General features: G+C 58.5%; 1 protein-coding gene across 1 annotated transcript; it reads right to left on the bottom strand.

Annotated features, from left to right (window-relative positions):
* Positions 1-2,703: 2,703 nt before the first annotated feature.
* Positions 2,704-9,101, bottom strand: LOC111138979 (brevican). The gene is made up of 7 exons (XM_022491034.1): positions 9,011-9,101; positions 8,039-8,413; positions 7,557-7,731; positions 7,173-7,300; positions 6,426-6,719; positions 3,933-4,166; positions 2,704-3,422 (listed from the first exon to the last, which is right to left on the bottom strand). Exons 1-7 carry the CDS (start codon positions 9,099-9,101, stop codon positions 2,704-2,706), a joined length of 2,016 nt encoding a protein of 671 aa, XP_022346742.1.
* Positions 9,102-22,194: the final 13,093 nt, after the last annotated feature.

The raw sequence follows: 22,194 nt of genomic DNA, 5'->3' as shown, positions 1-22,194 counted from the left end.
ACAGAAAGCTGTGGTCTGTACTTTACTGCTTCTGGGACCTGATACTGGGGTGGGGGAGGGCTAGCCATTCCTTCTGCAGCCGGGGTGGGGCGCATAGAGTCAGCCCCAGAAGCACCAAGCACTATCATAGTGAAGAACCAACGTATTTCCCCTGGGTCTATGCCCTAATCGTCCTCTCCCCCTACCCACCCCCCAGCCTGAAGCTGCAGGGCTCCCGCTGTCCTACAGCCGGCTCCTCACACTCTCTCAACACCATGCAGTCTCTTGTCCCCCCTTCTTATCTCCCCAAACTCCCTTCCACCTTGGGCTTTCTGCAAGTTCCCCAGCCCAGAAAGCCCTCCAATCCCCGTCTCTCCCTTCTTCTGGCACTCCTTCCCCCAGGCAGTCTTCTTAGACTGACACAGAACCCTGAAGGCCTGCCATCTGCGGTCTGGCTGGGTCACCTGCCTTCCCCTCTGGGCTCTCTCCCTCTGGATCCGGAGACAGGAGGTGGCGGCCTTTACACCAGGCCTGGGTGCTGGGTGGGTAGATTTCCCTCCTTCTGGTCCAGGAAGGGGAAGACGGCCCCACAGACTGACAGTGCAGGGCTGGGCTCACAGCTCGGGAGGGGAAATCAGCTCTGAGCGGGACTCTTCAGACTGTGCCTTATGCCTAGCATCCAAGGGCAAGGCCCACTGTGCTTCCCTCTGCTGGGTAGGGGGAGGGGAAGCTGGAGCTGAGTCCAAGAATGTTGCTGGGATGACCAAGCTGTTTGGGATGAAATGAATCTGCTGTTCCAGCACCCCCACTCTGTCACCTCCCCTCCCGCCTCACCTCCAAGCTGCCAGCACTAGCTCCCGGGGCAAAGGGGGAGGAGAGGTGTTTTACTTAACCCACTAAGCACCAGGACCCACAGAGCGTAGGTGTCCTGAAGCCCATTCCATCCCTCACACTTTCCTGGGGGACGGAGATTCCAAACTTGGTTCCCCACCCAGGCCATGAGGTCCTTCCCCTGGCTGAGGGAGGTAGAACCTGAGCCAGGACAGACAGAGCGGAGGTGAAGGAACCCCTCTTGAGACGTTCCACTCTCCTTCCTTCCCATGTTGGGGCCAACTGCTATACACAACCAGAAAGTTCTTCCCTCCTGCTGCAATAGTAGGCCAGAGGACATCCCTGGGCCTCCAGGTGGGGTAACTAAAACACTGTAGAGACTCCCACTGCTGCTTCTCTTCCCACCAAACCGCCTCCCAACCCACACAGCTCCGAGGCCAGCTGGGCAGGGAGCCAATGGTTGAAATGGGCGAGCCCGATGGGCTGGCCGGGTGTGATGCAGGGGCCCTATCCAATCCTAGACCATCTAGGGAGGGCAACGCAGGAACTGGGAAGAACCCAGCCTTCTCCAGGGGTCTCCACTGGGAAGCTCAACCTTCCCTGAGCCAGTGGGGCTTCTCTCAGACCCCAGAATCTGACTCCCACTCCTTCCCCTCTGCATTTCCTCTCCGTCCTCGCGTCCTGCATTGTGTCTTCTCCAGCATCAGGGACTTTGAGATCTTTTGGGTTCAGGGAGGGTGAGAGTCTTCCAAGGGGTGGCAAGGTGCTCATTAGGGCAGGGTCAGTGGGGGAGGGGCGGCAGTGGGCAGTGGGATGGAAGTTAGATCCCGTCCCCCTTCTGAGTTATGGTGGGGGAGGCTGGGGCCAGGGATGGGCTTCTACGCCAAGACGGACTTTCTCCATCACTAGTCTGTATGTCCGGCTCTAGACAGAAGCCTTCAAGATGGCTCAGAAATGAGTACACATGTGTGCACCCACACACACTCACTCTCTCTCTCTCTCTCCCTCCCTCTCAGGCTGGCAGAAGTTTCACCCCATCAGGAGTGAGGGACTACAACTCCCAGCAGCCCCGCTGACTGATGGACAGTGACTCCTCTGCACCATCAGAGTTGGGCTCTTGGTGGTCAGGAAGGAAGGCAGAGGAGGAGCCTGAGAGGGCAGGATGGAGGACCAGTGAGCATGTTAGAAGGGGAGGGCGGGAAGGGGCACTGGCTGAGGATGAAGAAAGGAAGAGAGGAGCAGAGAGCAAGGGAGAGAGGGGGGGAGAGACAGGGCACGAGGGGGAGCATCAGAGAGCTGCCCGGACTTGCGACACAAATGCGAGGAATGAAAAGGGCAGACAGCTGGGGGTGGACACAGAGGGTGCCAGAGTTTTGGTTATAAAGTGGTTTAATAGAGATTTATTTCCAAGGCTTGTTTTCCATGAAACAGTCAAAAAAATACTTCACAGAAGTAGACGCTTAAGGCTCTGTGGGGATACAGGCTCTCCTAGACCCCAGAGGCTGAGGGCAGGGATGGAATCCCAGGCTTCCCTGATATCAGTGGGGTGGCTAAAGGGAGTGGCACACAGGAGGGGGAGGGGCAGCAGGAGAGGGGCCTGGGCCCCAAGAATACAATAGGCCCCCAGGGCATCTACGGTGCTTGAGGAAGGTGGGTGGTCTGTGGAGCTGGTGAGTCACAGGTGGAGAGACAAGGGCAAGAAAGGGTCGCAAGTGGTCAGTTGGGAGGCTGGAGTCACAGGGGTGGGACGGTGGGGTTGGGGGTCATGAGGTGAGAAATCAGAGAGCAGGGTTGGAAGTCACAGATGTGGCACCCAAGACTGGACACCCACAGGTAGTAGATGAAGGCAAAGGACAGGAGATGCTGGGGTAATGGGGGTCAGAGGACCATAGGTCATGTGACCCAGAGCTTCAGGGGGAGAAAGGGAAGAAGGAGAAAGAGGGAGTTCGAGCCTTGGGCAAAGTTACCTGATGAGGGGGCCACGGCCACTCCACCTCGGCTGGCGCTGTCAGTGGGCAGCACTGGCTGCCCCCGCACTGAGGTCCCTGCTGGGACAGTTCTTCCAGAATTCTCTTCAGAGGGGGCCTCCAGTTCCCTGGCACCCTCAGGGGCCCGTGTGGCTGGAAGCAGGGCCGGGGTATCCTCAGAGCTCCCTGCCTCCTCACTCTCTCCTCGAGGGACCCCAGACAGCTCAGGACCACCAGCCTCCTCCCCCACCGCTCTCTCCCCAGCTGGAGTGGAAGGTGGCGGGGGTGTCAGTTTCCCATTCCTGGGAGTGGGTAAAGTCTCAGTGGGTGGTCCAAGGACCCTCGGAGGCCTGGGAGCTTCCGGCTCTCCGTCGGGGTGTGGGGACGCAGCAGGCTGTAGGACTGCACTCGCTGGGCGGGGGGAGGCACGGGAGAGCCATTCCTCTAGGGCTGGCTCCGTGGGGAGAAGAGTCTCCGGGTCTGGGCTGCTGATCTCACTGTGCCAGGCCCACAGGGCCTCATCTTCCACCTCCTCCTCTTCCTCGTCTTCTTCCTCTTCATCTGTGTATTTCTCTTCTTCCTCCAAAGCCTTGTCTTCCTCTTCGGAGGACCCCAGGGGAGGGACAATGGATGGCGTTTCGAATTCTAGACAAAGCACAGGTGGTTCAGCACCAGGGACAGCACCAGCCCCAAACCGGAGACCGCGGGAGAAGGGAAGGAAGCAGGGGCTGGGGAGGGTGAGGGCGGGCAGGGCGGGGGGGCGACCAGGGGAAAGCCTGTCCCAGGGAGAGGCTACCTCCATTCCCCACCAGAAGACCTTCAACCTGAGCAGCAATATTGAGACTACCTGGAGGAGGCTCTGTGAGCTGTCATCAGCCCAGGAAAAAAACACGGTTGTTATATCTCTCTCTCCTAGCCTTGAAATCTCTAGTTTATTTCGGGTAGGTGGGGGGAGGAGGGAGCAAAGGAAGGAGCACCCTCCTTCCCAGACCCAGAGAGTTGGGAGTGGAATGTGCTGGAAAGGCAAGGGTTGGGAGAGCACTGGAGACAGGCCCTGCATCACAGAGCTGCTGAGAAAGGACGGACGGACAAGTCACGCAGCACCCCGGGCTTGCACCCGCACCACTGACTTCTCTTACTAGGGGATTCGGTTACCAAGGAGGGTCCTCGGGGGCTCTGCAGGGTCTTCTGGAGTGGAGCTTCCACCCCCTCCATCCTCCACGATGGGGATGGAGTAGATGGCTCCCCGGGACTCGCTCTCCACAGCCTCCTGAGGCAGCTGGAGTTCCTCCAGGGTCTCTGTCACCGTGACAATGGCCTCCAGCCCATCAGAGACCGGGTCCGACGCTGGGTCCGACGCCTCAGGCATGGCGGACGGCCGGGCAGAGTCTATCAGGAGGGAAGTGCCAATGGGAAGTTGACCAGGCAGCTCGGTCCTACAGCCAAGGGCATGGCAGAGACTCACTGTCTCTGGGCTAGACTCAAAGACCATGAGAGTCCCAATTCTCACTCAGCCTTTTTGTGGAGGACCCAAAGGACCCAGGGAGCACTGTGGGAGGGAGTTCACCACCTATTCCTCAAGCATCAATCAAGGGCCCACCATGTGGCAGACCAGCATTCTTCTGGGCACTGAAGATACAGTGGAGAATAGCCAGCAAGCCTCCTGCCCTAAGGGAGTTTATAGCCTAGCTACAGATAATAAACAAATAAGCATGTATCATAAAGTTATCATACAAGGAACAATTAGGGGCGCCCGGGTGGCTCAGTCGTTAACCATCTGCCTTCAGTTCAGGTCATGATCCCAGGGTCCTGGGATCAGGCCCCGCATCATCGGGCTCCCTGCTCAGTGGGAAGCCTGCTTCTCTATCTCCCACTCCCCCTGCTTGTGTTCCTTCTCTTGCTGTGTCTCGGTCAAATAAATAAATGAAATCTAAAAAAAAAAAAATTAAAAAAAATTAGGCAGGGTAAGGAGATAGAATGGTGAGAAGTACTACTTTAGACAGAGCTGTCGGGAAAGGCTCAGGAGAGAGTTTCCTGATTAAGGGGTGGAGGAAGAAGGATGGACAGGTGGTCTCAGCACTGTGGGACCCTGCTCTTGGAGCAAGGCACAAGGACCCCCGGGTTTTTTGAATGGAAGGGGAGAGAAGGCCTTCACGCAGGAGAGCTGAAGGGTGGAGTCCAGGAAGGACATCCAACAGTCACCACCTGAGGGTCTCAGCACTGGGGCAGGAGGGGAAAGGGAGGGGCTGCCACATCCTTCCAGGAATTGCTGCCTTCAAACCACTGGGGCTTTGGAAAGGATAACCTGGTCTTTGGAGAAGAGAACGAAGGTCAGAAAACCAATGAAGCGGTGGTGGAACTGGGTTAAGAAAAGCCCTGAGGGCTGTCTGCGCTTAGCCAGACGTGACTGCACAGCCTGCTCCAGGGAGCCTGGCTCCTGCCAGGCAAACGAAGTCGTGCCCTTGCCCACCTCTGTCCTCCACCTGTTCCAAGCTGCTCACTGTAATTACGATCATCACAGTCAACCCTCTTCCAGATGGCCTTTCCAGACAGACCTGCCTTCCTACGGACTTCACTGCCCCACCGCTCCCTTGCCCCGGGCTCAAGATGTTTGTGGATCGAGCCCAGCAGAAGTAATGCTTTTCTCTCAGTCTCCCCTCATACTGGGAGCAAGGCATCTCATCTCCCCTTGGACTGGGGGCTCCCAAGGCAGAAGCAGTGGCTTTCCCCTTCAGACTAGGGGCTGTGCATTCTCCTTTCACTTCTGCCTCCAGCCCCACCAGTACCGCAGGCTCACGAGTGTGGCGAGGACTGAGAACGCCCCATGACTGTCAGCCACCCTTGGTCGGGGCCCTGTGCCTCTGGGGATCCGAGGCACTGCCTTCCTGCCAGCTCCCAATGTTAAGATGTGGTCAGAAAGCCATCTCTACACCCAGCGGTCCTTGAGGACCTGCTCCCTATGGGGAGGACTTGCATCTGTCCATCAACCCTTGGTGGCTAAAGATCTGAGACCATCAACTGAAGTTTCCGACCCTGCCCACCTCCCCCAACGTCATGAGAGCTCTGGAGAGCATAATGGTAACTGGATCAGACCATTCACTGGGTTCAGAGAATGTCCCTAATCTCTGCTCTAGGGGCGCCTGGGTGGCTTAGTGGGTTAAAGCCTCTGCCTTTGGCTTGGATCATGTTCCCAGGGTCCTGGGATGGAGCCCCACATCGGGCTCTCTGCTCAGTGGGGAGCCTGGTTCCTCCTCTCTCTCTCTACCTGCCTCTCTGCCTACTTATGATCTCTGTCTGTCAAATAAATAAATAAAATCTTAAAAAAAAAAATCTCTGCTCTACTAATGAGATACCCAGAGATGGAACCTCCCAACCTCCCAATACGGAAGAGGCGGCTTTGGCACTGGGGAGGCAAGCCATGGATGGCTGAAGGGAAGGTAGGTGAGGGGCACAAGGAGGCAAGTCCTCCCTGAGGCCACACAGCCCAAGCCAGAGGGCATCAGCGGAACGAGAGCCCTAGGTGCCAAGCCGCGCGTCACCCAGGGTTCCTTCAGGCAAACGGCAAAGACCCGAGAGATACTAGTCCGAGCAGCTCTGGGTCCCTGACAGAGACAGGCCGGTCTCAGCCCCCGCAGGGAGGCCGCTCACCTCGGAAGCAGTAGACGCTGAAGCGGCTGTGCTTGTCGGGAAAGCCGGTCTGGTTGGGGAAGAGGAAGAGCGTCTTGACACCGGGCAGGCCACCCCCGCAGCGCTGGCTGGGCGTGACGATGGGGTAGCGGACACTGCCGTCGGCCAGCCAGCCCGGGCTGCAGCGGTCCAGGCCGCCATCCCAGGCGGCGTATAGCTGGCCGGTGGTGGCGATCTCCGCACCCCGCTCCCGGCAGTACGCCCGTGCCTCCTCCAGCGTCAGCTTGTCTGCAGGGGCACCCAGGAACAGCTCTCCTGGGAGGGAAGAGGAGGCTGTGTCACCCGGAAGCCGGCAGCCCCGTCCACCCTGGCTGGCTTCTCCAGGCCTCCGTCTCCACATCGGGGACAAGGAGTCAACTCCCCTCTTTCAGGGTCAAAGCTTGAGTGGAACCTTGGGATGAAATTACTCAGAGGGGCTGGCTCCACTTCCTCACTCTGCAAAGAAGGAGAGTGAGGCCTGGGGAGGCTGAGAGGTAGAGAGAGGCACAGCAGGTGTCAGACTCAGTCTCCGACCACCTGTCTGAGGCGTTGGCCACGAACTTGCTTCCATGACAGTTTGGAGAGCGGGACCAGCTTGTTTCTTTGGAAGCCCCTCCGGATGCCCGCTTGAACACACGAGGGATGATAGGTCCAGCAGAGGCCCCAGGAGGAGCTCCGGCCAGCCCCGGAGAAGGGGCTCTAACCCGAGAACCCCTCACCCCCAATCACCATTTAGGTCTTCGGCATAGCAGTAGACATCATAGAGGTCGTCCGGGTCCACCACTCCGTAGTTCCGGACCCCGGGGAAGCCATCCATGTCTCCATAACAGGCTTCTCGTGGGGTCTGGATGGGATACCTGAGAGCGAGTAAAGATGCCTTCATCAGGGAGCCCTCCAGGGATGCCCCTCCTGAACCACCCTGCCTTTTAAGGCAGCCAGCTGTCTACCCGGTTCTGCAGGGACACCCCCTACCCCAGGGCGGGCCAACCTCATTGCCTGGAGGCAGTGGGAGCCGGATGGCTAGCCTGAGACATCAGGCAGTCCCTGCCGAACCAGGGCCCACCGATACCTCAGCTACAACTAGAAGCTCCTGGTCCCCAGCCGCCCACCCACCTCACGGTCTGGTCGGACAACCAGCCAGCGTCACACTGCTCATAGCCCCCGAGGTAGGCGGCATAGAGCTGCTCCGGGGTGGCGATGCGGGCTCCGATGCGGGCACAGGCCTCCTGGGCCCCCGTGAAGGAGAAAGCATAGCGGGCAGAGCCTTCCCGGTAGAGAAAGACGACCCCTGGGGGGGCAGAGAGGAGCCCTGAGGCAGGATCACCCCCATACCAGCCTCCCCTCGCCCTCCTTGTCACTCCCCTGTACACAAGGAGTCAAGTCCAAATGGTGCTCACTCGACAGCAAGAGGGGGTTATGTTAGACTGTGAGCAGGATTCCCTCCACCCCGCAGGGAGCAGCAGAGAGAAACGAGGTGACCAAGGCTGGTATCTACTCACTCCTTTTCCAGCTCTGTGGGTGCCTTCCACCTGGGTGTGCTTCCCCCTCAGACTGTGGGCTCCCTCCCTGCGGAACCTCCCTCATCCTGCCCTCACCTTTGACCTTGACCTCCACTGCATCGCTGCTGTCGTCTATGCCATGCTGGACTTCGCAGCGGTAGATGCCCGAGTCGTTGGGCCGCAGCTCGCTCAGCACCAGGGACACATCGGTGAGCGACGCCGGGTAGGCCGGCAGCGCCACGCGGAACCGGTAAGCCTCGCTCACCTTGACGCGCAGCCCCCGTGCCACCAGCACCTCGGCCTCGCGGCCCCCGGACAGGAAGGTCCACTTGACCCTCGGGGAGCCCAGCACGGCCCGGCGGCCCAGCGGTGGCCGCAGGTAGTGGACGTGGCACGGGATGGTGAGGGAGCCGCCCAGCACGCCCTGCAGTGGCGCGTCGCCAGCGATGCGCACGCGGAAGGCCCGGTCGTCTGTGGGTGGGTGAGTGGGCGGGGCCAGCTGGAACTCGGGGGGGGGGGGGGGGTGCGAGGGTCCGCACCGTCCCACCCGATTTCCCAGCCTGCCCCGGGATCCCTCCCACCCACCACAAGGGCCGCGCATGCCGGCCTCTAGGACCCCAGGACCACCCTGGACACTCTCCAGAGCTGTCCCCAGGTCTCCCAGTCAGTTCTCCCAGAGAGTGGCCCAGTACCACCCCAGAATCCCCGGGTGCCCAGCCCAGGTCTAATCTGCTCCCCAGGTCCTCCAGCCCTGGCCTCAGTTTCCCCTGTTTCCCTCAGACTCACCTTCAGGATTTCTCCCCGCTCTACCCCCTTCTGCCTCCCCAGCCCATCTACAGGTCCCAGACTCTAGAGACCCGCGGCCTTGCACCTGCTGCCCCTCCCACCTTCCCCCCAGTTTTCCCTGCCTCACCCAGAGCCCACGGTTCATCCCTTGTTTCCAAGTGTCCCAGACCAGACCTTTCCCCTCAGTGCCCCAATCCTCTCTCCCTGGGTCCTCCAAGCCCACCCCCTTCCACAGGGGCAATGCGGGAGACAGAGACAGTGACCCTGAGTGCTGTTGCTTACCTGAGCTGTCCCCCTCCAGGGCATCAGCTAAGGCCACAGGGCCCTGGGCCAGGGCCAGAGCTGCCAGCAGGGGCAGGAACCGTGGGGCCATGCTCAGGCTGGTGGAGGGACTTGAGGAGGAAAGACGAGGTTAGACCTCAAGACGAACTTCCCCTGGCTCCCAACCACACCCATTTGGACTCACACACATCATGGCCCCGGAAGCCCGCTGTTCCCACCTCACTGTTAACTCCCTTGTTTCTGATCCTATCTCCCCACCAGGAAGTTCTTCCTGGGAACCAGACCGGGTTCTAGTCAACTTGCTGCATGACTTAAGGCCGGGTCCTTAACCTCTCTGGGCCTTGGTTTGCCAACTTGTACAGGAGCACCATGACTACCTCCCGGGTTGTGATGAGGCTATGGGCTTTAGAGCCCTGTCTATCCTAAAAACCCTATAGAGACGCACAGCTCCGGTACACTGTAGGAGCTCAATAAATGCTGATAGTATGCGTGGTGGGTGCTATTGTACTTAACAACCCCTGTGCTCAGGGCGCCTGCGGGGCTCGGATGGTGAAGCATCTGCCTTTGGCTCGGGTCATGATCCCAGGGTCCTAGGATGGAGCCCTGTGTTGGGCTCCCTGCTCAGCGGGGAGTCTGCTTCTCCCTCTGCCTGCTGCTGTCCCTGCCTGTGCTCTCTCAGTCTCTGCAAAATAAATAAATAAAATCTTAAAAACAAAAACAAAACCAACCCCCTGTGCTCCTCCCATGCCAGACTCCCTCCTTGAACCCAGAACCTCCTCCTCCCCCAGTATCCCTCCAGGATTCCCTTCCTGTCCCTTCCTCCCTGAGTACTGTACCCACCTAGCCTCCTCCAGGAAGGCCTCCTAGACTGAACCTGGGCAATGTGCAACTTCTCTCTAGCCCTACCCCTCCCTGACCTCCCCCTACCCCATGGTTACTTATAAGAAAACTCTTCTCTTTACTCGTAGCATCCTCCGCCCCCTCCTTGGCTGCCTTCTCCCTTCTTCCCAGCCTTCCTTTCTGCCTGGCACGGGCTTTCCCACCGGATCTCCTGGCTCAGAAACCGGCTGGGACAAAGCCCCTGTCTCTGCCAGTCTGGCCTCCATCCAGCCTCTCCCTTCCCCCACCCCAGCCCTACGCTTGGGGGGGGGTGCTAAAGGAGGGTGAGACTAAATGGGAGGGGACATGTCCCTCCTACCCTTGGCTATCTGACACTCTGAGAATCCACACAAGACTTCTGAAGATCTCAAGGCACTTACACTCTCATAATGGAGGGATGCGGGGGTGACATTGAGAAAGGGGACCCAGAGAGGGCTAGGGCTGACCCTGGTCCCCAGCAAAGTCAAGTCAGGTACCGGGCCAGTGTGTCCGCAGGAGGGAAGTCTGGGGAACTAGTGTCCAACATCCGTACGGGTCGGGCTAGTTGAAATGCGTGCAGACCCGGGTCTGCCCTGGAAGAGGCCAGTGACCCCACAGGACTACAGGCAAGACGTCCTAGTGCTCAGGTTCATTCCCACTCCAGGCCCACTGCTCGACCTCTGTCTTCTTTGCCCTCTCAGGCTCTGCCTTCCTGCACATCTCCGCCTTCCTGAGCCTGAGCGGCTGGGACATTCCTCTCTTCTCCCCAGTTCTCCCAGGGATCTCAGATCCTCCTCCGAAAGCCTCCCCACCGACAACACCTCCCTTCCCCCCACTACGGCTGGGCTTCATCTCCTCAGGGTCACACTTGGGGAAGGAGTGACAGAAGCTAAATGTCTAGAGTCTTTCTCTAGGGGGCCAGACCAGAGGCTGCTGAGACCAGCTCTGCACATGGGGGCACCTGGGAGGACCGCTTTCTGGGGTAGGTGAGGGACCATTCGGCATGGGTGGCCAGTCCCTGCTGGGTGCTGGGCAGACTGGTCATCTTGCCTGTGAGCCTGGTGAGGTCCTGGCCAGGCCCCTTTCTGGCGCCTTCCCTCCCCTCTCTTTGGGCTGGAGCTGGAGCAGCTCACAGACCTGGGTCCCAGCTCTCCAACAGGCGGCCCAGAAACCCATATATTTGGAGCCACTCTGGGACCCACAGCCTGGAACCCCCTTTCACCTCTGTTTTGAAGGTGAGGGAGTGAAGGGAGAGGGTCTGAGGCTGGTGAAGGCCTAGTGACACAGGGATAAGGGGGTCATCCCACCCAGTGGGAGTCACTGACCAGAGGGGCCAAGAGGGGGCCTGAATTGTCTGGTTCTCATGATCAGAGGCATCTGCGCTGCCCCCCACCCCACTGCCAACCCCGCCCAGCTTGGGCCTCAGCTCCCTCCTGGTACAGCGAGGTGTCCTGGGAAAATTATGGCATCCCCTCAGCGGGCACCAGCCTCAGACCTGGGCTTGAGGCGGGGAGCGGGCCCAGGCCTTCTCCAGCCCCTCTGCTGTCGTCCGGAGCTCACGCCCTCTCCATCTCTAACCTGGAGAGCTCGGCATTGTGGGGGGCTTCCTGTCCCTTACCCTGATGCCACACCGTCCCTCTGTCCAGCTCATTCTGTCCTGCTGCTGCTCCAGGATTTCTGCCCTTGCCTTGCATTTCGCAGGCTGTTCAGGAAACTTCCCTCGTGTTACGTTGTCATGCCTGTCTGACTGCTGAGTCCAGCTCCCTCCCAGGCTTGAAGACCCAATCCACAGAGGATTAAGATGAAGAGTAGGCTGTGTGTGTGTGTGTGTGTGTGTGTGTGTGTGTGTGAGTGTGTGTGTGTGTGTGTGTGTGTGTGTGTCCAACACCCCCATCTCTGCGCTGACTGCCCTCCCCAACCCCAGGCTGGCCATCTGAGGTCTGCCCTACAGGAACCAGGCTCCCGAACGCAGCAAGGGCAGCAGGAGGGAAGTTCTCACGGTTGCCTGAGTGTGAGCAGCAACGCGAGCCGCGCGACACCGACCACAGCCGCCAGCCCTTAGCGGGGCCTGCAGGACCCGCTATAGAAGTTGCACGAACAGTCCTAGTGATCAGAAGCACGACTAGTAATACAATTAGCAACATCACAAGCCAACGACTGCGGCTCCTCTGCTGGAACCTGTGGGCAGATGCCGCCAAGTTAGCATCAGGCGCTCGTGATGCTGTGGGTGGGCCGTGGGTAACAGCGTCCCTTGATCTTACGCTTTTTTCTGGAATAGAAGTTGTGCAGGTATTAACGGTGCTAACAAAACTGATGGCAAAATCTCTTGATCCCGTTGGAAGCAGGAGAGCAGGGGACATGAAAGGACCTGGGGCAGGGGGTGTCCCCACCCACCCGCCCGCTAGGAAGGAGAGCCGCAGTGGTAACCAGAATTCAGGCTCATGGTTACCGACCCTCTTCCCGAGCCAGGCCACTTAAAAACGCTTCCCATGGACAACCTTAACTTTGAGAAAAATACTATCTATAGGTTACACCGATGCGGAACCTGAGGTTCAGAGAGGTCAACTAATTTGCCCAAGGTCACAGAGCAAGTAAGTGACAGAGTTGGGACTCCCGGCGCCAGTGGGAGCCCGGACCACCGGCCGAGGCTGTCCCGCGGGCCCCGGGGAGGGGCCCCCAGAAGAAGGGCTGCTTCCCGCTCCTCCCGCCGCCCACCCAGCACAAGGTCGGAAGTCGGGGCGGGGGGCTGGCACCGGAGCGCACAGCAGGGAGGCGGCGGGGACGGGGGGTGGGGGGGCGTTCCCATCAGCCCGCGGACTCGGGCACGCAGGTCGGGCCGCACACGGCGGAGGGGTGCGGACCGCAGGGCCGGAGGCGGCGGCGAGCGCTCGGGGGCTGGCAGGGTCAGGGGCTGGGTCCGCCGCGGGAGGCCAGGGCTGCGCGGGGGACGCGGACCGCGGGCGGCCGGCGGGTGCCCCCCGCTCTCGGGCGGCCCCGCTGCTCTCTCGCTCACCTACCTACAGGCTGCGGGGGCCCGGGGCGAGGGGGCGGCACCGCCGGGTTTGCCGCCTCCTCCGGGCTCTCCTCGGGGCTCTCCTCCGGGCTCTCCTTCGGGTCCACGCTCGGTCCTGCGGCTGCAGGCGACTGCGGCGGGAACTGCGCGGGCGCAGGGAGAGGCCGGGCCCGCAGGAGGTTCGGAAGAGGGCGCCGGGCCGCCGGGCGCCGCACAAAACCCCCTTTCTTCCCCCCGCCCCCGCCCCGCCCCTCCCCTCCCCGGGGCCACCCCCGCCCCCTGGCCGGGGACGCGGGGGGCTCGGGAAGGTCACGCGACCCGCTGCCTCCTCTGCGTCCGTTCCCGGCGGCGGCCGCCGCGAGAGCAAGGACGTGCGAAGTAGGACATCGTTCTGGGGAGGAGAAGCCGGGCGCGGGGAGCAGGGAGGGAGGGAGGGCAGAAGCGGCGGGGAGGGAGCGCTCGCGGAGCTGGAGGGAGGCTGCAGCAGGAGGGATGGAAGTTAGACAGCTGGAGGGACTTCCCGAGGGGCAAGGGGAGAGGGGGAGGGCCTCAGACCTGGGCAGTAAGGGAGAGGATGACGGGAGCATAAAAATGGGGGAGGGAAGCTGTTTTTTGGAGGCCGGATGGAGTGCAGAGGACCTTAGCCATCTCCCGGTGGGCAGCTCTGATTGGGTTTTGTCTCTGGTGGGGCTCCCACTCCCTGCACAGAGGAGGAGCTGACTTTGCAGCTGGACGGATGGAGGTTAGACAGCAGATTCTCGGCTTAAGCAAAGCAAGTCAGGGACTCGCTGGACGTGGGGTGGGGGAGGGGCTGCGCTGGGAATGGGCACACCCGTCATGCGAACCAAAGTGCGAAACACAGGCGTTGCTGGGAGCCCCGAGGGCCCGCTGGCCAGGGCTGGTGCTGATGAATGTGCAGCCTGGTGCCAGGGGGTGGGCCTTGAGTGCCGCCCGGCGGTGGGGGAGTCCTCAGAATACCAATGAGGCCCCAGCCCCAGCGACTCCCCTTCCCTCTGCTTTCCCAGGCTCTCTCTGCCCCTCCCCCTTCTGTCTTCCCCCTCCCTCCTGGGACTTGAAGCAGAGCCCCTGGCATGGACTGTGGGCACGACAGCCAGATGCCTGGAATGTCTCCCCTGGATACCGGTGGTGACACCGAGGATAGCTTGTTGGGGGATTTGATCCCCATATCTCCAGCACCACCCCCAAAATATCCCGAGTAAAGCGGGGTGCCTGCAGGGCAAATCATCGTCAGGACAGATCCCTGTCCTTCCATTTAGGCTGCATCCCAGTCCCTCCCGCCTGCATGGGACTCCGCACTGCCTTCTCTAGATGCCCCAGCCGCCCCAGTCTTCTGCTCCCAGGGCTGTGGACTGGCTTCCGGAGGGCTTCGCAGAAGCTCACGATAAGCTACTCCCCAAACCTTTGAGGATCTGAAGGGAGAACTCTGGCCCCTCCCTGGACAGCCGTCTACTGGACAGGCAGGAGAGGGGGACCTGGCGTGGTGGGTGGTAGGTCCTTTAGTAAATGAAATGACCGTGGCAGAGATGGAGCCTGAAAGGACAGAACAAGGGGCCTGGCAGGGTCTGGAGAAGGAGGGACCTCCATCCGCCATTTATTCCTTCCATTACATAAATATTAACTGAATGTCCACTATGGACCAGGCACTATTTTAGGACCAAGTCCTCCGGTGGAGGAGGGGCACCCAGCCTTGGGGCAGATCTGAGCAGCACCTGATAGTCCCAGGACCTCCCTTTGCTCCCCTCATACCTCATAACCCCGGCTGAAAGAGAGCCCGCCTCCCCCAGGACGGTCTCAGCATGGGTGCCCGCCTCCAGCCTCCCCCCAGCCAGGGCTAAGATCAGTTCCACCTGGGGCCTGAGCCCACACAGGCCACCAAGTGGCTGAAATTCAACCCTAGCGGTGACCGGCCTGTAACCGCAGTTCTTGCCGTGGGGAAACCTGGCTGTGACGGGAAAGATGGAGAAAGTGACCTTCTTTGCCACCGCCCCTCAGGACTAGAAGCATGGGCACACGTTTTGGTGCCCTGGGGGAGTCCGACCTTGACCGAGGCCAGCAGCAGCAGCTGGGGCTGGACCAGGGCTGGTACCAGACAGTCTGTTCCAAGAGGCATCCCCCGGGTGGGAACCCAGATGCTCTGTGGGAACAGGGAGCGGCTGCTTGAAGACTGCTGAGAGCCTGGACTCCGGAGGCCCGGGCCCTGAGGTCAAACCCCCGGCTTGGCCAGCTGCAGGGGCCAAACCTTGCGAAGGGCTTCCTTTCTCAAAAATCGTTTCCTCTTCTGAGCAGCGAGCTTCAGGGAATCTGAGGCTCCGGGTAATGTCTACTGTACCTGGCCAGCAGGCAGGCTCAGCAAAATCTCATTCTTTCCCTTTGCCAGTCACACACACGTATGCACGCGTGCACACGCGTGTGTGCACACACATGGCCCCAATCCGCACAGATGTCCTGGCCAGGAGGTCGGTGGGCCACTCCCCCGAGGATGAGACGGAGGGCTCATTATCCGAGACAGGAGTCTTTCCCTGAGGGCTTCCCAGGGCAGGCAAGTCCCCCAGACTCTTGCACGTTTGCAGTGCACTCTAATGGGCACCTGCTGGTCAGGGACTGTCTTTCCTGTCTTTCCTCAAACCTGGCCCCTGGCCCTGTGACAGCCACCACCACCCATTTCTATCCCTTCCTAAGAAGAGGTGAGAACCAAGGCCTCACCAAGGTCTCAAACAGGGACCTTCAGGGACTGTCTGACAGCATCAGGATCGTCAGAAGCAGGAAGCATTAAAGTCAGATTTCAAGCAGAACCTCCTGTCCCAGTAACAAAAGGAGAATGTCTCAGGGAGCCATAGAATCTTCTGGACAAGGAGAGAGACCCAGAGGCGAAGCGACTGTCCAGGGTCACACAGCTGTAGGGTTGTGTCTAGGGTTGATCGTGACCATGAGAACCCCCCTCAAGGTCGTAGCCTTCCTGGCTTCAGGGCCTTCCTCACTATATCCCCAGCCTCAGGGGCCACTGGGAGAGCCTGTCCTTCCGGCCCCTTGAGCACCCGTCTCCACTGTCCCAGATTTGGAGGTGGGGCCCCGGCAGCTCAGATCCTTTCCCATAGCACCTGGGTCCTCTGCCACAGGGACATGGGAGTGGGGCTGTACACACAGGGCTCCAGACGCTGGCACAGCTGTGCTGGGAGAATGGTGGCTTTGACAGCTTCTGAAAGGGGCCAGGAAGCACGGGACCCCGGCCCAGACGAGGGAGGGGCCAGCCATGTGCTGAGGGCTCCTGCAGCTGAAGGCCAGCGGCGGGCGGGGGACAGTTACAGGGGAGGTGGGGTGGCGAGGAGACAGAGGTGGGACCTACAGGCTGAACAGCATTTTGGGGAGCCCCTTAGCAGGAGTTGACGGACCCTTGCCGCCAGGGGACCCAAGTCCTGTGTTCAGAGGGGACCACGAGACTGTTCCCCACAGTCTGGACAGCTGGACTGTGAGAACGACCAGCTCTCCTCATCCTGCTCGTCTGCAGGCCCTGCGGCCGGGCAGTGAGCTCTGGGGCAGGCGCTCACAGCTGCAGCCTCCTCACCTGCAAAATGGCAACAGCATCTTGTTTTCTGTTTCGTTTTGTTTCTTTTTAAGATTTTTTTGACTTATTCGAGAGAAGGAGAGACAGATAGAGACAGAGAGCATGAGTGAGGAGGAGAGGGAGAAGCAGGCTCCCCACTGAGCAGGGAGCCTGAGGCAGGGGTCTGACCCCAAGACCCTGGTATCCTGACCCCAGCCGAAGTCAGGTGCTGCACGCCCGGAGCCTCCCAGGCGCCCCCTTGTGTTCTGGTTTTGACATTGGAACCACGTAAACATGTTATATAATTGAATCATAAAATTAAATTTAGAATAATTAAATTAATTCTAGACTGAATTTAAAAGCAGAACAGGGATTCAATTCCTAAACACCTAAAACAAGGTGAAGCAAGGGCCCGTGACTGTACGTGAAGCTGGAGGCAAAGCCACGGGGAAGGATTTTCTTTCAAGTGATGATGGAACTCAGCACGCTGACTCTCCATCCCTAAGAGCTAAGAGAACCACGGAGAGATCATAATGTTGGCGCTGGGATTGCAAAATGCACCACTTACGGTGACAAGCAAGTAAGTAATTACAGGAATGGTGTTCGGAGAGAAGAGTTTCAGTGTGAGAAAAGGAAAGATAAGCCGACAGCTCACCCCGCGTGCGAGCTGAAGATAACAGTGTGAACTCAGGATGTGGATGCCGCAGAAAAGGCTTAGAATCATGACTCCCCAGTAACACTGAGTGCTCCCGGGGTCCAGACCGTGGTCTCCAAATGGTACTTTCTGGGACCCTGGGTGGCTCCATCCATGACGCACCTGCCTTCAGCTCAGTTCATGATCCTGGGGTCCTGGGATCGAGCCCTGCATCAGGCTCCTTGCTCAGTGGGAAGCCTGCTCCTCCCCTGCCTTTCCCCCTGGCTTGTGCTCTCTCACTCTCTCTGTCTCAAATAAATAAATAAATAATCTTAAAAAAAAATAAATGGTACTTTCTGCTCCCAGGAACCAGGCCTCTTTGGAGACGCCCCAGTGAGGGGCAGCACGGGTTGTCACGCTTGTGAATAAAGGAGGTTTTGAGACTCAGGTCAGGCTCCTGTCCAAAGGACCCAGTAGCCACTTTGCGAAGACTCCCACTGGCCAGGATGACGTATCAGCATTAAAATGAATAATGACAGGACACCTCAGTGGCTCAGTTAAGCGTCTGCCTTCCGCTCAGGCCTGGGTCCTAGGATTGAGCCCCTGCATCGGGCTCCCTGCTCAGCAGAAAACCTGCTTCTCCGCCTGCCTGCTGGCCCCCTGCTTACGCGCACTTTCTAACAAATAAACGAGATCTTTAAACAATAAATAAATAAAGCACACACATAAGTGTGCACATACTCAGTGAATTTTCAAAAAAAAAACAAGAATGGGGGCGCCTGGGTGGCTCAGTGGGTTAAGCCTCTGCCTTTGGCTCAGGTCACGATCTCAGGGTCCTGGGATCGAGCCCCACATGGGGCTCTCTGCTCAGCGGGGAGCCTGCTTCCCCTCCCCCCGCCTGCCTATCTGCCTACTTGTGATCTCTGTCAAATAAATAAATAAAATCTTTTTTAAAAAAAGGAATAATGGCCATAAGAGAATGAAGCCTATCAAATCTGTGAAGTCCAAGAGTTCATCATGATACTAAAAAAGAAAATCCCTGGTCACCTTTGGACACTGACGGGGCGCCAACTCACAATGGTGAAGATTAAGAGGGTGTATGGGGCCCTGGTGGTGCCCACCGTGTCCCCTTAGCAGCCGCCTCAACAGACCAAAGGCTGCTGACTGCCTGGGGACATTTTCTGCTGGACAGGAGGACAGCAAGTCAGACGTGAGCAGGAGCTGACGGCGTGGAAACAGCCTCAGCTGTGACAGTGGGGAGGCCAGTAGAACAGAGCCCCAGCCCCCCTCATGTGGGAGCAGAGTGAGGCCAGCCCCCCCACCCCCGGGTCTCCCTGCACTCCCGGCAGCTTTGGGCTCCAGCTGGGCCCTGTTGGCCCTGTCCCAGGTGCTAGGACTGTTTACTCAATGATCTCTTGGATTCCTTCCCTTCCCCGTCCCACTGTCCTATTAAGATCTGGGGATTCAGAGCCACCAAGTCATGAGCACACGTGGCAGGCACAGCAGCAGTCCCAAAGGGACATTTGTGATCGGGTGTGAGTGTGTTCAGAGGGCTCAGTAAGCTGCAAGAGCAGGAAGCCAGGCTCCCACGGGCCCCATCTCTGGGCCCCCCTGCCTTGCTCTCAGCTCACCCATAGCCTCTGTGATCAGGCTTCAGGGGAGGAGGAACCCCAGGCCTGCTTCATGGATGGGTCACTCTGGTCACCGACGTGAGGCTGGCCACCGAGTCTGCAGGGGTAGCGGGGACACACGGCTGCGTTGGCCGGTCAGGCCAAGAAAGGGCACAACGGGAAGGTAGGAGATGAGGAAGCTGAGGGAGAGCTGTGGACGGCCTTGCTGGAGCGGGCACCGTTGCTGCGGAAGTGCCACTCACGTGCCAGGCACACGAACAGCCAGCCTTTGTCCCCCCACCACCCCGCCAGCACCCACACGAGGCCGGTGAATGGCGTGGTTGTGGCGGTGGACAGAGGTCGGCACGGCCGGCTCCCTCTCTCCAGGCCCGATCTAGCACCGGCGGTGGCTGGACGCTGGGCCGGTCCGCAGCACGGACAGGAGCCGAGCCCTCACACTTGCCGTCCCTCGGGGAGATCAGCCGGCCACGGAGAAGCAGGCTGACTGCGGCGCACCTCTTTCAGTCTGGAGCGGAGCAGTATCTGCTTCCTGGGGTCACGCACATTCTGGATGTGGATTTGCCTTCCCTGCCCAAGGGCCGGGGCCAGGACCAATATCCAAGGAGACGAAGGAAATGGTCTATCCCTACAAGATCCCACACGATATCACCCCTAACCAAGGGCAGCCCTTGGCCGCACAGGAAACGTGATGATGAGCCCAGGACCAGGCGTCCGTCGGCCCTGCCATCCAGCACAGCCCCGGGAAGCAGCGAGCCCGGCAGGACAGAGGACGGCCTCTGTACGCACAGGTACACTCCAGCTTGGAGGGCACATGCAGTGGACTTCAAAACACAATCTACATTTTGAACCAACGCCATTATCCGGCGCTGGGCCCAGATGGCTAGAAATCGTGGGTGTGGGAACCAAGGGATGGACAGAGCAGTGATGTCACCGCCAGCCCCAGTGACCCGCTCCGGGGAATTCATGCTTCCCGCCCCTGGAGGCGCTGCAGGGTCAGAAGCCCTGGTTCCTGCGGTGGGAGATGGGGTCTGCCAGGGGTCACAGTAGGGGCGCCGCCGGAGCTAAGGTGCGGCCTCTGGCTCCTTTGGGGCACCTCATGCCAATCCACCGACAGGCAAAGAAAGGAATTACAGCGGCGAAGGTTTGCTCTTACGTAGCCCATGTCAGCCCTTCCAGGGCTCCTGGACGGAGGGCAGGACAGGGCCAGCCCCACCCACACACTCCGCCTCACACCCTCTGTTGGCTGCCTCCCCCTCCTGCCTTGCTTCTCCAGCCCCCCACCAGGGCCTCTTAGCACGACCCCCCAATACACTGCTCAGTACTGAAAGCCTCGACCCAACCTCCAGTTTGAGGTGCCCCCACTGTCCTCGCTCAGGCTGCCGTACCAAGTCACCATGGGCTGGACGGCTTAAACACAAACACGTGTTTCTCTCTCGGCACCGAGGCCAGCAGATCTGGTGCCTGGTGAGGGCTCGCTTCCTGCCTTCGCATCGGAGTCACACGTGGGGGAGAAGCAAGTTCTCCCTAATCTCTTCTTATAAGGACGTGGATGTCGTCGCGTCATCGCGGGATTACCTCCCAATGGCCCCGTGTCCAAAACCATCATACTGGGGATTAGGGCTTTAACATATGGATTTGTGGGAGGGTGCAAACGTTCATTCCCTAGGCAGCTAGCAAAGACAAATGGGAGAGAATCAAATGTTAATCTGACCTCTCCTTTTTTTTTTTTTTTTTTTTTTTTTAATCTGACCTTTCCTGAATGGGTTCTAGGATAACAATCATTGACGAGGGACATTTTTCTTTATGGAAGAGTTCACAGTTAATAATCAAGGAAGAAGGAACAACAAAATTAGAGGGTTTTCATTTTGTGCTTCTAATGGAATGATGCATCTAGACAGTGATCACCAGTAGCCATTAGATAAAAAGGTGATGGGTGTATGGGGTCAGGAGGATACACGGAGGGGTACGTCCCCATCTTAATCCCTGAGACCCGTGAATGTTCACTTGTTTGGAAAAGGGTCTTTGGGGATGTAACTCATTACATGAATGTATTCCCAAAATTCGGTCACATCCTGGATTTGCCAGAGTGGGGGGCAAATCCAATGACAAGTGTCCTCAGGAAAGACAGAAGATGAGGAGACCCAGACACGTGAAGAGGAGGAAGCAATGTGACCACAGACACAGAGAGAGGAGCTATGTCCCCAGAGACACCAAAGAATGCTGGCTGCCACCAGAAGATGAGTGAAGCAAGGAGGAGTCCTCCTCAGAGTCTGCACAGGGAGGGCTACACCGCCAACACCAAGAGTTTGGACTTCCGTCCTCCAGACCAGTAGAAGAATACATTTCCCTTGCCATAAATCACCACGTCTGTGGCCATTTGTTGCAACAGCCACAGACAACTGGTACAACGGGGACATTTGCAATGAATGCATCAGGCTGATGCGACAGAATGTACCGGTCAACCTAGCAGCAAGAACCAGATACCATGTGCGTCCCGATGTGACAGAAGAGGAGACGCACGGTCCTACTCACGAAAGGCTCCTGGGAAAATAGTGAATGTGTGTTTAATCAAACGTCTAAATATAATGGTGGGGGACAGAGGAAAGGGTGAAATGACACTACAAGGATACCAAGAATGTGGGACACTCGGCAGGAGAACGACGCGGTTTCCTAAACAAACAAAATGGCATAGAAGACATGAAGGTGGAAGAAATATTACTCTAAAAAATTAACCGGGGGGCGGCCTGGGGGGTCAGTTAGTGAGCGTCCAACTTGATTCAGGCTAGGGTCGTGATCTCAGGATTCCGAGATCGAGCCCGGCCTGAGGCTTGTGAGGCTCTCCGGTCGTCCAGGAGTCGGCCTGAGAGTCTCTCCCTGCCCCTCCCCCCGCCTGCATGTGCTCATGCTCTCTCGCTCTCTCTAAATGAATAAACAAAATCTTTTAAAAAATAAGTAAAAATTAACCAAGAAAAATCCATCAACAGAATGTATAGCCCTTACTTGGATCCTGGTTTGGGCAAATCAGCTATAAAATTATATTTTTTAGACACTCAAGGAAAACTGATCATGAAGTATGTATTAGATTATGTCCACTGGGGGAGATGTGATAATGGGGTTATGAATATTGTTTAAAGTCACTATATGTTAAAAATAGTGAGAATTAAGAGGGGAAATAATGGGCTGTCTGAGATTTGCTTCAAAATACTCCAGCACAGGGACGCCTGGGTGGCTCAGGCAGGTAAGTGTCTGTTTTTGGCTCAGGTCGTGATCCCAGGGTTCTGGGATTGAGTCCCACATTGGGTTCCTTGCTCAGTGGGAAGCCTGCTTCTCCCTCTGCCTGCCTCCCCCCACTGCTTGTACAAGAGTGCTCTCTCTCTCTCTCTCTCTCTCGGACAAATAAATAATTAAAATCTTAAAAAAAAAAATACTCCAGCACAAACACAGTGAGCAAATGCACAGACCCCGAGGGGTCCGTTTCAAAACGGT

Source organism: Enhydra lutris, unplaced genomic scaffold (genome assembly GCF_002288905.1).
Source record: "Enhydra lutris kenyoni isolate GAN:26980312 unplaced genomic scaffold, ASM228890v2 scaffoldscaffold94, whole genome shotgun sequence".
Taxonomy (NCBI): Eukaryota; Metazoa; Chordata; class Mammalia; order Carnivora; family Mustelidae; genus Enhydra; species Enhydra lutris.
The sequence above is the reverse complement of the archived record's forward strand: the minus strand, read 5'-3'. Positions and strand labels throughout refer to the sequence as shown.

Excerpts from the sequence above, each read along its gene's own strand:
- LOC111138979 (XM_022491034.1), bottom strand. The coding sequence starts at position 9,101 with ATGGCCCCACGGTTCCTGCCCCTGCTGGCAGCTCTGGCCCTGGCCCAG. Across the intron at positions 4,167-6,425 it reads CAGCGTCTACTGCTTCCGAG|ACTCTGCCCGGCCGTCCGCC; the intron begins GTGAGCGGCCTC and ends CCCTCCTGATAG. Across the intron at positions 3,423-3,932 it reads GCCCCCGAGGACCCTCCTTG|AATTCGAAACGCCATCCATT; the intron begins GTAACCGAATCC and ends TGCTTTGTCTAG.